Source organism: Silene latifolia, chromosome Y (genome assembly GCF_048544455.1).
Source record: "Silene latifolia isolate original U9 population chromosome Y, ASM4854445v1, whole genome shotgun sequence".
NCBI lineage: Eukaryota > Viridiplantae > Streptophyta > Magnoliopsida > Caryophyllales > Caryophyllaceae > Silene > Silene latifolia.
The window spans coordinates 245,920,438-245,936,468 of NC_133538.1; the positions used below are offsets into that span (position 1 = coordinate 245,920,438).

Here is a 16,031-nt window from a genome sequence, read left to right on the forward strand (position 1 = left end):
ACTAGAGCCGCAGATTCGTAGTCCACTAGATCAGTGCGCAGATGTAGTTGACATGAATTTGGAGTCATTAGGATTGTTATTCCCGTGGAAACTCGGTTAGATTAATAAAGAAACATATAGTTATTCGCTTTTTTAATTTAAGTGTGTAATTAAAATTATCACGGACGATCTTACTAAGTTCCACGGATAAATCATTTTCAAAGTTTGATAATCAATATCGTTCAAATATAATGAAAATCGTTACAAAAGATTATAACAAGTGGCCCGTATATCGCACGGGCATTAAATCTAGTATATATATATATATAAAAGATGCTTTTTTCAGGCACCGTGAGAGAGTCCAAATTTTTCAAACTACCAAAATTTTAAAAAATATATATACCAATTCTGTCCAATTTAATTGCGTCAAATTCTATCCAATTGGGGAAGAGATAAAAGAAAATCAATATAAAGAGACCTAAGCTATGTGAATTGTGAAACCACCGCTATAGATAAAGTTTTACATATTAGAATCCTTATCACATTAGACCTAATCTGCTATATATATTATAAACCATATACTCACAAGAACGATCAAATACCTATTTATTATAGCATTGATGGCTAATTTTATGATAATTGTTTTTATTAGTTTTAGTTGTTTGTTTGGATCCTCTTATGAGATTTATTTATTTCTAATTTTACCTTCTTTCTCTTTTGAATGTCTTTGGTTGTGCAGGTTTTCAAAAGTTATTAGTAGTGAAACCATCAAACTTGCATAATCATCGTTGATAAATAAAAGGTAAATTTTAATCCTTCTTTTTATTGTCGGAAGTAGTTTTGTGTTATTATAAATATATAGTTTCATAACATGATTAGGTATTATCAATGTCGATAATTGGTACATATTTCTATTTGTGTATAGAATTTTTTTCATGATTGATAATATCTTTTTCTTTTATAGGATTTGTTTCCCCGAAATTCACTTATTTTTGGGTATAAGACGGTGGAAGTGGCACGCACAACACTCATAGGGGTTTATGTACAAATTCGCCCCTTCGTTATAATTTACAACATTTATAAGCAAGACTTAGTGGCAAATAAGAGTTCATCAAATACCATCAAAATTAGCTTATACGTATTTTTAAACCAACTTCCTTTCTAATCTTTCATTATTTTATAGTAAAAAGGTAGATCAGAACACAAATGCAAGAATTTTGCTCTTAGTTTTTTTAAATGATAAAACAGTATTTTAAACACATCATACTATTGTAGTCGTAAATTTTAAATTTGATCTCCAAAATGTTTACAAATGCAAGAATAGAAATTCAATTCTATTTTTTGAGGTATTCAAAGTAGTATCTAATGGGTTGAGAAAATACGACAAAGTATTACACTTTTGATATTCAAGGTAGTTTCAAATGTGATATACTCTGTAGTTAATAGCAAATGCGAAAGAAAGATTAATGCGGTCAAGATTACAAATCATGGAATGTGTTAGACTTGGATTAACTAAAGTCGTAGCTTGATATTTAAGTCGTTGAGACATGCTAATTGCTATCATGAAATGAGCTTGACATATTATTTAAACTGACTACATGTGAATATGCATACGAGTACATTTCTTATGAGGTTAATAAGGGTCGATATGATTTTTTTATCTTTCCAAATTCACATTGATAGGGCATGTCTCATACGGTGAAATGGACCAAACATTTGTTAGGGTGCAAATCAGTTGTTTTGTATTACCGTGGAACACGAATTTTCACCCTAACAACATCATTAAAGAGAAGAGTGTAAAAATCCACCGTATATATCGTAAAAAACTATGAAGTATATCATAGATATACATTTAAGTATTAATAGAAGGGTCGTAATGTACTCATCAACGTATTCTACACGTTAACACCTTTGCATTGAAAACAATTTATAAACATATGGAGTAAACTACTTTCAGTTAGTGCAGCATTATTATCATCCTATTGTTAGAATTTACATATGTTAATGATAGCGAAAAGGCCTACAAATAGGCATTTGACCAAAAGAGAAACTCGAATGTGTTTTAGTGAAGCTACAATTCATGTTTTATACATGGCTTATGTGTTACTCCTAATAATGTAAACTTAATGAATTCGTTATGGATTCGGTCAAACTGGCCACTTTTGTACGATACATAGAAAATACCAAACTACATTCCAAACTCATTTTCCTTTTCTATATAATCGTTTACAAATAAAAGAGGCACTATTTTAGATTAATCACATTAAGCTATTGACTAAAACTAATACCCTAAAAATAAAAGCTTAAGTGACAGTGATATACTGATATCCTAGAATAAGTCATCGGTTTGATACTCCCTCCATTCTAATTATTTGTTTGCCATTAAATAAAATATCCCCACAAAGAACAAAAAAGGCAAATAAATGATTGACACAAAGGGGGTATTTTTATTTTTTTTTACAGCAGTAAATAAAGGTATGCCTAACTATTCATGGCCTTACACGCAAGGCCATGAGCAATCTTATTAAACACCCTAGGAACATAACTAAACGATAAACAATGAAACGATGAACAAAGTGAAAGGATATCATTGAGGAGTGCCTTAACCAAATGATGAGGCTTGACGATATCCGCAATGGCCGTAACAATGGGAAGACAATCCGAAAAAACTTCCAAGTGCAAGATATTGTGTTTGACTGCCCACGAGAGGACCTCCCGCAGTCCCAGTGCTTCCGCCTGAAGAGGAGATTCTGCCCTTATGAATTTTCCTGTCTCAAAGAGAATGTTTCCAACCGGCGAGAGCACAACCCACCCTATCCCCGCAATTTCCCTCGATTTCCTCCCCGCATCAACCATCAACCGAAGACGGTCACAAGCATTGGGAGACATTACCAGATGAATCGACTTACTTTCCCGGATCCATTGCATGCGTTCGTCATCCAACTCAAGAGTTGCCAGGATTTCACTCTTTTGGGGAGACAGTTTCAAAGAAATAACCTGATCCGCAGTCCCCAACTAATTGCGTCCATAAATTCAAGATCATGACGGGGTGGAATTTTTCTTCTTTAAAGACTATGTTGTTTCGCGTACTCCATATGACCCAGATTGTTGCCATGAAGAGCACAATTCTTATATCCGCATCATGAAGTTTTCCCAAATAGTTAACCCAATTAATGATCCATTTACCCAAACCCAGGCTTTCTCCTTCACCCACCCTTATCCCTAGCTCAGTACATGCCCAAATTCTCCTAGCCACATAACAGTCCCGGAAAAGGTGCTCCATAGATTCCAAACACACCTTATCCATGGAGAAAGGTTTACAACAAGGGTCAATGTCAATTCTTCGCTTCACAAAGTCTTACCCCACAGATAGGGTATTAGTAATAATCTTCCAGATCAGAACTCCCCATGTCATAGGCCCCGGTAGTTTCCAAAGTTTCCTTCTACAAAAAATCCTTCCCTCCTCATCCAATCTTATTTTGTCTTCCGGGACGCCTTATGCTCCATATACTTTGTGAATAGAACACCATACGCACTTTTGACAGTAAACTCACCCGTAGCACTGTGTATCCAAAAAATATCATCCTCGGAAATAGATTGACTGATCGGAGTAGCGAGAATCATCCTAGCGCATTCCTTAGAGAAAATATGCCAAACCATATCTTCTCTCCAACTTCCAACCTCACATAAGTCACGAGTGATAACCAAATCTTTCACTTGCAAATTCCTCAAATCCACCGTCCTTAAGGACATTATATCATCCCGTGGTTCAGCCATATTTCCATTGACCCATTTGTTCGTCCAGACATTAAGCATTGAATTACGGCCCGGTTTCCATCCAACATGTTGACAAACAAACTCCAATCCATACCTAACACTTTTTGTCCCCCATGAAAGATTAGTACCCCTTTTCCAAAGTAAACGGCCCTCCGGAGAGCCATCATCATGGATTAGCTTTCTTCGAAAGATACGAGCGAAGTAAGAAAAATCTTTTCCCAATAGCCTCCAAGCATGTTTGGCCAGCATTGCCTAATTTAAGCGCTCAATATTCCTAATCCCTAAACCTCCTTCCCGTTTGGGAAGAGTGAGGAATTTCTGACTACACCAGTGAATGATTTTCCCCACTTTATTGCCCGCCCACCAAAAATGTGACAGAATAGAGTTAATCTTTCGTGTCACACTTACCGGTATTTTAAATACCGATAGAAAGAAATTAGAAAGGTTTGATAGAACGGACGAAATCAGGGTCAACCTTCCTGCTGAAGAAAGAAAGATTCCATTCCACGAAGCAATCCTCTTCATAACATGCTCAATCAATCCATTGAACAACTGCCTTTTTGACACTTGGAACTCAGTAGGTATTCCAAGATATTTACCTAGCCCTTTACTGCCTTTCACTTTAAAGGTTTTCAAACATCGACGCGCTCTTAGAAGCCTAGTACTTGGGCTGAAGAGAATTCCCGATTTATCCTCATTGATAATTTGACCAGACACCTCACAATAATTATGAAGCAGGCGTCTAAGGTTTCTTGGCCCATTATTTTGGTCATGAAGGAAAAACACAACATCATCAGCAAAGAACAGATGTGTAATGCGTTCTTCCCCCGGGCAAAGACGTAGCTCTTTAATCCTCCCCTCCAACTGATACCTTTCTAAGTTGCAAGACCTTACTTCCATGCACATAACAAAAAGGAAAGGAGATAAAGGGTCACCTTGTCTGAGACCGCACTTTGGCCTGAAAAGATCCATCGGAGCCCCATTGAAAAGTACCTGGTAGGAAACCGTACTGACACAATTCATGATAAGAATCACCAATCTCCTCGGCAGGCCAATTTTAATCAACACTGCATGGAGAAAATCCCATCTTACCCGATCATAAGCCTTACTCATATCCGCTTTGAAGGCCATTCTCCCACTCTTCCCTTTTCTGTGAGTGTTTATTTTATGAAGAGCTTCATGAGCCAGTAGGATGTTATCTGAAATTTGTCTTCCCGGTACAAAAGCATTTTGGAAGTCTCCTACCAGATAACTCATAACCTTTGCCAGTCTATTCGAAATACACTTGGACACAATTCTCATAAAAACATTACAAAGACTGATAGGCCTAAAATCAGCGATCACCTCCGGATGATCACACTTAGGAACAAGAGCAATAAAAGTTCGGTTCATTTCTTTTAGGACCACTCCTGAGTTAAGGACCGAAAGCAGGGCCCGTGTAACATCAGACTTAATAAACGACCAGCACTTGTGATATAAAGTTTCCGGGATCCCATCCGGGCCCGGTGATTTGAGTGCACCCATTTGAAAGACCGCCTTACATACCTCTTTAGCAGTAAAAAGACGACCCAAACAATCCGCATCATCATCCCGAATGCACCTTGTGTAACCATTCATAATCCTGTCCAGTTGTTGATCATGATTTGGACCCTAATCGTCACGCACCGGGTTATAAAGGTTCACAAAAGAAGAATGAAACATTTGACTAACCCTCCCCAGATCATACACCCATTCTCTATTTGGATCCTTTATACCATAAATAAAGTTTCGTCCTGCTCTGCCTTTCACCCAATTGAAGAAGTATTTGGTGCAGGTGTCACCATCCACCATCCATTTCATTTTTGCTCGTTGCTTCCAGAATGTAGCTACCGCTTTAGAATACTTAGTAACCTCTTCATTAGTCTTGGAATAGAATTCATCCCTTCCTTATGCTATAGCAACATTTATTCCTTCCTCCAGTTACATATCAAAATCATCCCATTTCTTTCTCCATTCCATCCTTTTATCAAGTGCCCATTTTTTTACGTGGCCACGAACCCTTGCTAATTTTCGTGCCACTACAAAAGCCGGAGTTCCCGTCCATTGAAAGAGCCAAGCTTCCCGCATAATGATCATACACTCTTCATGTGCGAAAACCCAAGCATCCATCTTGTACGGCTTTTTTGTTTCATTTTTTACAAGGTTTAAATCCAATTCTATCGGCGCGTGGTCTGTGATTTGTAAAGGGTAATGTTTTATCCCTGTATTTGAAAATAAAGTCAACCAATCCTTCGACCCAAGAGCCCTATCAATCCTTTCATACAAAGGGGCTATGTATTGTAATTTCCACTTATTTAAGTTATTTAAAAGTATTCTTGAAGTTTGATAGTGATTAGATAATAATATTGTTCCCACTCAAGTAGTTACATTTTTCAGAAGCTCACCTAAAAATAAAATACTATTTAATAAACCGTATAAAGCACGGGCATAAAGTCTAGTATATTCAATATTTGAAGTTAGAGTAGAAGCCATGGTAAAGAAAATGAGATAGCTAGGAGAGGTAGAAATACAAATACAATTTATTTATCTTTACCAAACACCAATTAAAAATTACTTTTACATATAAACTCGTCAAAATACGGAAATATTATAATCAATATACAAAGTCCCTATTAAAAAAAATCTAGTATATCCAAAATAATACAAATTTAAATAATTCTTTTACACAGTCATAAATAAAACCTTGACTTGAAAACACTTTTGAACCGCATCAGAAGTTACCTGAAAATAATCTGTCACCATAACGGGTAGACCAAATGGGAGAAATACGTCAGGGAGCTCACACTACCTTAATATATGTAGTCTATAACAATTTAAATATTAGAACCAAAGGAAAGGAAAAATAAGAATTCTTTAGTTTAGTATTTTCAATGATAAAAACAAATACCTCATACAAATAGTAAAGGCATTTTTGTATGCCCGTCTCGCCACTGCGGGTTATGAGCCAAACTATAATCTTTACTAGGCATTTTTTGTATGCCCGACTCGCCACTGCGGGTTGTGAGCCAAACCTTAATACTCTAATCTTACGACTTTGAATTTTAGCAAATACACTAAATAAATTATAAAATTCCGAAACAAAGCTGAGTTGTCATATTACAAAGAAAATCGTATAATTACTCCATGTCAAATAATGTCTTATTATTCCAAAAATGACAATTCCACCACTAACTATTATACTACATAAATCACACTATTATAGTTGCTACAATCCAAGTCTCTTCTATCTTATTTATACCTTGTACATAATACTCATGTCATGTACGCTACACAATAAGTGATAAACATCATCTCACAAACTATCTTAGTGATGCATGATGCGTGCTTCATTTACATGTTTTATCTTGTCATTTTGCACGCATTTCTATTTCATTTTGAGTAGCGTAAGCTACTATTCTCCCTTGTTTTGGTTACTTTGGGTCGTACTATGTTTCACGTAGGTTGTTGACCCGAATGGTGAAGAATGAGCCAAAACCCGTCCCCGGAGTTGCATTTTGGATACTAGTGAAGTTAGAGCTCGGAAACGGTCATCTTGGAATGCGTGTTGGCTGCATGGAAGTGCGTGAGGAAGAGGCTACATGCTGCTGTTTGCTGAAAAAGTCGATCGACTGCCTCATATGGTCGATCGACTAGTTTTGCCCTTTGAAGTGGTCGATCGACTGTTTCTAATTTCCATGTCGTGTTTTACTTAACTAGTTAATCGGCCCATTAGTTGTTTAGTAATAAATTTCGGCTTCTGTTATATAAAGGAGAGCTGAGAACAATTTTAGGTTATCTTTCATACTGCTAAAAACACTTTCCTATGTTACTTTTCTTTAAACTTTCGGATCGGAAAAACTTGTAATCTTGCTTCCTTTATTTCGGTAATTCAATTAACCTTCGTTCTTCAATTATTATTTTCCTTTATTCATTTACTTTTCTTTGTTTTGCTTTTATCGTATGCTTTGTTATTGTTTCTATCTTATCACCATGTTAGTTTTAGTTATCCTTATTATTGTTAATTACATTAGTTCAATCATGAGTAGCTAATTTCTTCGTGCTAGTATTTAGGGGATCCATGGTTATATGACGATATTAAATTAGAATTTTAGATCTGAAAGAATTATTCATCTGAATTGTTAATCGTAGCATTTAATTCCTATTTAATTAGTTAAATGCATGGGATTAGTTATTTAATCTGATAAACTCCGACCTAGATCGAGAGATTGGAAAGAGTGAGATCTGCTACGAATAATAGAATACTTTAAATAGAGCGAGAGCATATTAGAAAGTGTGACACCCCCATACTCCAAGTGCCTTACCAGGACCACCCAGGTATAAGGATGTTACCATCTCGGTTTCCCGAGGCCATGATAATCATAAGACAATAACGAAACATACTTAAAAGTAAATAGTTTAAGTGATTACATGATCAAAACCAAAACTGATAAACTGAAATACAACATTCTCAGACGGTCTACTGCTAAAACTATCAAAGCTATAAAACACCGTCTGACACAGCGGAAGACTTCTAACTGCCACGTGATGACTCATCCCAGCTATCCCATACGCGTCATATCATACCTGCTCAATAACTGCTCACCACCCCCGAATGGATCACCACAGTTTTTAAAACATTTAAACGGGGTCAGTACTATTTACACAAGTTATATAATCAACAAGACAAAGAACCAACACGGCTCAAGCAATCATACACAATCGGCACTCCACTCCATCTCCGTCACCGACCGTCCACCTTTGGACCGCCACGCGATGGGGGACCGCACTGTTCCCACCTAAGCCCCGCTCATCATACCGAGCGATAACCCTGTCCCATTAATGTGCACATCCCCTTCCGTGGCGGGTTCCACGAAGGGCGAAACTAGGGCGTGAAGCCACTCCCGCAAGTGACTCCACTCAGCCGAGAACGCATCTCGAGAACCACAGACAAACAATCACAATCACCATATCAATAACCGTCTGAATCTATCAACAATGTATAAGCACAACCATCTGAATCAATCAATCACACCAATTACAGCACAATCCACACACATTATGTAAATAATACTGAGTAGGGAAACCCTACCTGGAACAGCAACACAATCAGACGGTCTCAACAGCTGTATCAAAATTCCTCTCCTACGAATCCTCCTCCTAACATATAATCATGCAATTGCTACCAATCAAGAAACATAACAAAAACCCCCAATCCCAAAATTAGGGTTTAACGAAACTTAACGAAATACTATAAAATTGGTATGTAGATCTTACCCTCGACGCAAGGATCACACAGGTATAAAGAACGATGGAATCCGACCTCTCAAACTCCGGGATTTGTCAACAACACGGATGAAAGCGAAGAACGTAACTTGAATCTCCCTTTTAATGTTATTAGGTTTGTAAAGGTGTATAATGAAAGTGACGGAAAGATTTATATATTAATCCGTGTTATTCACAAAACCCGTCGAATTATCACCCGCTAACCGAGCTACTCGATCGAGTAGCTCACCTACTCGATCGAGTGCCCCCTTACTCGATCGAGTATCAAGGTTACTCGATCGAGTACCCAACAGGTCAGAAACTATTTTAAAACCGCAACACACCCTTACTCGACAGGGTAAGGCTTACTCGATAGAGTACCCAGAGACTCATAAAATCGTAGTATTACAGTCTTCCCTCCTTAAAAAGAACTTCGTCCCCGAAGTTCAACCCATACATAAAAACAAACCTACCAACTTGACTAAGACACAACTACATATCTATGAACTCAAGAACTCGATCAAACATAAAACATGAACTCTTAACACCCACTCCACCAACTATGTTTACTTCCTTAACATGACTCACGATATCGTATCCACCACATATATATCTCTCACGACACCAACTCCATACATAACCAACTACCATCCTCTAACGCTGCTAGCTCCATAATATCATCCACTATCAAATCCAAAATCAAGACACTCATAGACATCAAACGGAATGTTACATTCTACCACCCTTAAAAGGAACTTCGTCCTCGAAGTTTACTCACACTCATAACCTCATCACCCAACTGTCAACACTAGTGAAATATTCTCACACTCCTAAACATCACGCTACTACAAGTACGGTCATGACCTTTAATAAAATCACCCACAATACGAATCAATCTTTTATTATACATCAAGACTCAAACTTCCAAATATATTACCATATGCACACCCATCAAAATCTCTTTTATCGCATCCTACTCCTCTTAAGATAAATGTTACGTCCTCGTAACTCACTAATACTAAATTCTCGATATATCTCTACATTATCCTCATCACCACCGCATGTCAAAGATAACCACCTATAACCTAAACACTCGCCATGCACATATCCAAGGCTCTCTTACTTAAACAACTCTCATACTTCACTTCACTCGTCACACCACCTAACCTATCCCACAAAATCCTTAGCTTAACCCAAAACTTCACTTGTTCCCTATTACCGCAACATGACACACTTCTCTATATAAACTATATAAAACTCTTATTGCCAAAAGCATAACTCGCGATCCACACTTGTTACGTACACTCACACTAGATCCTCAAGTTCCTTTCTTTATTACCGCAAAACTCATACAAAACTTAACATGACACTAATTCCCAACACCCTACACTCATTGTCTCAATAAAGGATTATGAACCACCTGCATATATCAGATCATTACCACACATGTTTTACGAATCACTTGCCATTACCATGTCCACTAAAGCTTCATCTAGAACAAGATCAAAATTACTGTAACCACTTCTCACAACCGTGTCCCATCAACGGAATATCACTATACCTTGACAACAACGAAAACATATACAACTCTATTTATATCATACTCTACCCACATACCAAGACTTAACTGGTAAGAAACATCAATAAACAAGAAAACTGTCTATCTGTACAAACTGGAACTCACAGGAAGCAACATCAAACAAAACAACAATCTATGTATGACTGGTATGAACTTTCGAAACTCGAATCATAATCATCCCGCCTACTCCACCACAACCGGTGACGGCATCGCAACACCGCCACCAACAGCCACACCACGGTGCGAAAATACCCGCATCACAATACTAAATACCGTGCCCGGATCACCACCCGAGGCACCACAACCACATCGATAGACATCACAGCTACATACAATTCCCACAAACACTGACTCAAAATAACTTCTCAGACAAGAAAAACTTATTCAAATCCACTTACTAAATCACATCACAACATATTATATGAATTAAACAGATAACCTCATGGATATCATCCCCTTACCATATCACAGATTGACATGTATCATGAATATATACAAGTATAACCAGTCATGCCAGATCACTCGAATTATTACCTTTTTAATCATCATTCAATTAGATTAGCGTACCCATCATGCATTACAGAACATTCAAATAACAACTTTATGACAATCACACCATATCACGACTTGTGAGGTCAAAACCTCACACAAACATTTATATATATCACAGACCCGTAATCACATCCAACCAGTTAATCCTGATCACGTAAGTTACCACTTAAGATAGGTTACCTGCCGCCTGAGCTTAACTCATATGCCCCTCACAACATTTTCCCCATTCGCACAACCATCACTTCCTCGCCAAGTATAACCATACCATTACTATTCAACTATTAGCATCCGCCTCATCTAACCACATCTTATACCTTTTCACAATTATACACAACAATCAGGTCCCTACCAAATCAACCTCTTTTGAATTGCTACCTTTCTAATATACCATCACTCTTAACCATTAGTCACAAACCATAACACCACCCTTTGTCCAGGACATCAAACCTCTTTCACTCATCTCTAAACATCACGATTTCTTTCCTATCTACGGTTAACATTCCAAATAACTATCATCAAATTCACCAACAAAATTACATCAACATCATTCCCAATACTATCTTACTCGTATTTTCATCTAACCCTCCACCAATTGTCTATTATCGTGCAAATTCTCCACCAACTTCTTATTCCCTTAATTCCTCGAGACTCATGATTAATCATGTTGTCCTGAAACTTCTGTATAACCATTAACTTACTTACTCTTGATAGTATCATACATCTCGACGATTCCTTACTTTTATGTCACATAACTCAAATTCAACATTTTCCTAGTTTTACTCCCCTCATTCTTTTCTTGTACACTCGACAAAATCAATTAACCATTCAACTCCTTATCACTTCTACCTAACTCTTTAGTATTAGGTTACTTTCTCTTTGCTCCAAAACTCACATCTAATTATTTCATATCGATATCATCTCACTCTTTCTTATCACAAATATTCTCTTATTATGTCATCAATCACCCTTGCCACTAATCCATCCATAGAATCAACGTTTACTGTCCAACAATTACATCTCTAGAAATCAAAATTCCTTTCATACCGCTAATTGCCCAAAGAAATCACACAGTAGTTTCATCTCTTAATAAACCAAATCTCCCAAACTCATTCGTTGTCTACAAATCCACCTCGCAACATGTCTCCACAAAGTTCACTATATACTACTCTTCTCACCCTTTTAAAACGAACTTTCACTATGTATATTCTTAACCCACACGACTCCTAACCATTCCTCTCCATGATTCTTTACACATCTCAAGATGCCACCATTTGCGTCCCTCATTTCAATCGTTTCATTCTCACGTTCCATAAACTCACATCATCCCTTGCCCACATTCACTTACTTTTACGTTACTCAACACACAACCATATCACTCATCTCATTTCATCTAGAAAACATGCTCTATGTCTCAATTAAGCCATAACGATCTTCCTTTTCTTTTTCCACTATCTATCACAACCACGTATAACTCATGTCCTCCCACCGAACTCATACTCACCACAGGTGCCACTCACTACACCACAAGATTGGGTAACTTACGCGTCAAGACCAACGTACATGTAAAACAATGCATAAAGAAGCAAAATAACAACTTTGAATTAAACAAAATATGCAACGAATTCAAAAGATAAGCATATGACCCAAAACAGGGGTCGCTAGATCGAATACAGGCCACTCGATCGAGTAAGTGACTTACTCGATCGAATAGGTGAAGATCAGAAGCACGTAAAACAAATTACCAGGGCTACTCGATCGAGTAACTGACGTACTCGATCGAGTCCCCCCATACTCGATCGAGTACCAAGGCTACTCGATCGAGTACCTATGCATTTCTCAAAGATTTGTCCAGTTTTAAGTAAAACAGTCATAACTCACTCATTTCTTGGTCGTTTTGGGCATGTGACCTATCGTTAGAATCGTAAAAGGACAAGCTATCACCTCCAATTGGAATCACTTTAAGATCATTTATGCATCTCAAGTTATAACAGTTTAAAGACAACTTTGCTGTAATCAGACGACATAACTATTGATTTTTACTTCCCAAACGACTTAAACAACCACAAGGTAGACAAAACGACTCAGTACTCATAAAACCAATATTGCTAATCATATTTTACTATGTTTAAAAGCCAAGCAACAACATTCATCATGCACATAGATTATTTAACTTGTCAATCACGATTTACCCACATGCTCTTATTTTATAACTTCACGTACACAATAACATAATATACGACATGAAATCCCCTATTCACATGTTACTAACATAGCAAAAGTAGAAAATCCACTTCCATCACATAAACATGTTCTCCACATGAATTTCATATTCTCATGCAATTCCTTAACTCATCTTTTCAACCAAATCATAGATCACATTCATACCCGTATTCATACAACTTATTCATCCAATCATATGCACTCAACCATATGCATATACACAATAGTAACCAGAAGTAATTCCCATCACAATTCAGGTTATCATAAACAAAAATTACCTTCATCTTTTCCACCATATATCCATTCAACTATATAACACTAATCCATCCAACACACGCAATAGAGCATTAGTAAACACATAGCGATCCCGACTTATATCCCATGGTGACCGGTTCAAAATTATAGGGCGAGTTCGCGACTTTAGGACGTCTCCCAAGTCTTTGCATTAGCTCCTACAACCTTTACCCCGGGTTCATTTTAATTGACTCCCTATATTCATTGGATTCATTGGTTACAGGTTTCAGGATCGTCGCTCTGATACCATTTTGTAACACCCCCATACTCCAAGTGCCTTACCAGGACCACCCAGGTATAAGGATGTTACCATCTCGGTTTCCCGAGGCCATGATAATCATAAGACAATAACGAAACATACTTAAAAGTAAATAGTTTAAGTGATTACATGATCAAAACCAAAAGCGATAAACGAAATACAACATTCTCGGACGGTCTCTTTTGCTAAAACTATCAAAGCTATAAAACACCGTCTGACACAGCGGAAGACTTCTAACTGCCACGTGATGACTCATCCCAGCTATCCCATACGCGTCATATCATACCTGCTCAATAACTGCTCACCACCCCCGAATGGATCACCACAGTTTTTAAAACATTTAAACGGGGTCAGTACTATTTACACAAGTTATATAATCAACAGTACAGCAACCAACACAGCTCAAGCAATCATACACAATCAGGCACTCCACTCCATCTTCGTCACCGACTGTCCATCCCTTTGGGACCACCGCCCGAGTGGGGGACCGCAGCCGTTCCCACCTAAGCCCCGCTCATCATACCGAGCGATAACCTGTCCCATTAATGTGCACATCCCCTTCCGTGGCGGGTTCCACGAAGGGCGAAACTAGGGCGTGAAGCCACTCCCGCAAGTGACTCCACTCAGCCGAGAACGCATCTCGAGAACCACAGACAAACAATCACAATCACCATATCAATAACCGTCTGAATCTATCAACAATGTATAAGCACAACCGTCTGAATCAATCAATCACACCAATTACAGCACAATCCACACACATTATGTAAATAATACTGAGTAGGGAAACCCTACCTGGAACAGCAACACAATCAGACGGTCTCAACAGCTGTATCAAAATTCCTCTCCTACGAATCCTCCTCCTAACATATAATCATGCAATTGCTACCAATCAAGAAACATAACAAAAACCCCCAATCCCAAAATTAGGGTTTAACGAAACTTAACGAAATACTATAAAATTGGTATGTAGATCTTACCCTCGACGCAAGGATCACACAGGTATAAAGAACGATGGAATCCGACCTCTCAAACTCCGGGATTTGTCAACAACACGGATGAAAGCGAAGAACGTAACTTGAATCTCCCTTTTAATGTTATTAGGTTTGTAAAGGTGTATAATGAAAGTGACGGAAAGATTTATATATTAATCCGTGTTATTCACAAAACCCGTCGAATTATCACCCGCTAACCGAGCTACTCGATCGAGTAGCTCACCTACTCGATCGAGTGCCCCCTTACTCGATCGAGTATCAAGGTTACTCGATCGAGTACCCAACAGGTCAGAAACTATTTTAAAACCGCAACACACCCTTACTCGACAGAGTAAGGCTTACTCGATAGAGTACCCAGAGACTCATAAAATCGTAGTATTACAGAAAGTTTCTAGGGTGATCAGTGGACCGAGAGGACCTTGTCACTACCCTTAAGACCGTAATTAGACCAAGTCTTTGACCCTACCTTTTACCGTTATTAGACCATGGTGAACCGACAATCATAGCTATTTTCCCTTATATTTTTATACTCGATTTTCTGCACTTTATTTCTTTATTTTTCGCTACATTAGTTTAGTTAAGTCAACAAAATCAAACCCCCAGATTTGTTACATAGACAGAATATAATTACCGAATAGAACAAATTGCCTCCCTGTGGATACGATCCCGACTTCCTCTACTGCATTAGTTTAGGCTAGTTGGTTTATCTTTGATAGGTGTGCGATTTAGCCTGTCGATGCACCATTAGCCATTTAATATGCCAAATCAACTATTATTAATCAACTCATATGGCTTCTCTCATATTATTCAAATACTAATCTTGCTATTACATGACTATACCCAATCTCACCCATTTGTGTAATAATATAAAGTCATAGATAATACTAAATATAATACTCATTTCTCGCTTTCATAATTTACCAAGTCTCGATTCATTACTCTGTGTCACTCCTTACTCCATCTCATAATATGATACTCCCACGTAACCATGTATCATATTTTCATCGTCGAACCAAAGACAAAGGACAAGGGGTGAGTAAACTGGGTGATAAACTGCATGACAATACCTCCATCTCAATATCGATCAAAAAATCAA

General features: G+C 37.7%; 1 protein-coding gene across 1 annotated transcript; it reads right to left on the reverse strand.

Annotated features, from left to right (window-relative positions):
• Nucleotides 1-2,460: 2,460 nt before the first annotated feature.
• Nucleotides 2,461-3,262, reverse strand: LOC141630386 (uncharacterized). The gene is made up of 2 exons (XM_074443217.1): nucleotides 3,080-3,262; nucleotides 2,461-2,976 (listed from the first exon to the last, which is right to left on the reverse strand). The coding sequence occupies exons 1-2, from the start codon at nucleotides 3,260-3,262 to the stop codon at nucleotides 2,461-2,463; spliced, it is 699 nt and encodes a 232-aa protein (XP_074299318.1).
• Nucleotides 3,263-16,031: the final 12,769 nt, after the last annotated feature.

What these genes read in the sequence shown, in the direction of transcription:
- LOC141630386 (XM_074443217.1), bottom strand. Translation starts at nt 3,262, where the DNA reads ATGGAGCACCTTTTCCGGGACTGTTATGTGGCTAGGAGAATTTGGGCA. An exon ending in TCTTCATGGCAACAATCTGG is followed by an intron (nt 2,977 to 3,079) that starts GTCATATGGAGT and finishes ACTGCGGATCAG; the next exon opens with GTTATTTCTTTGAAACTGTC.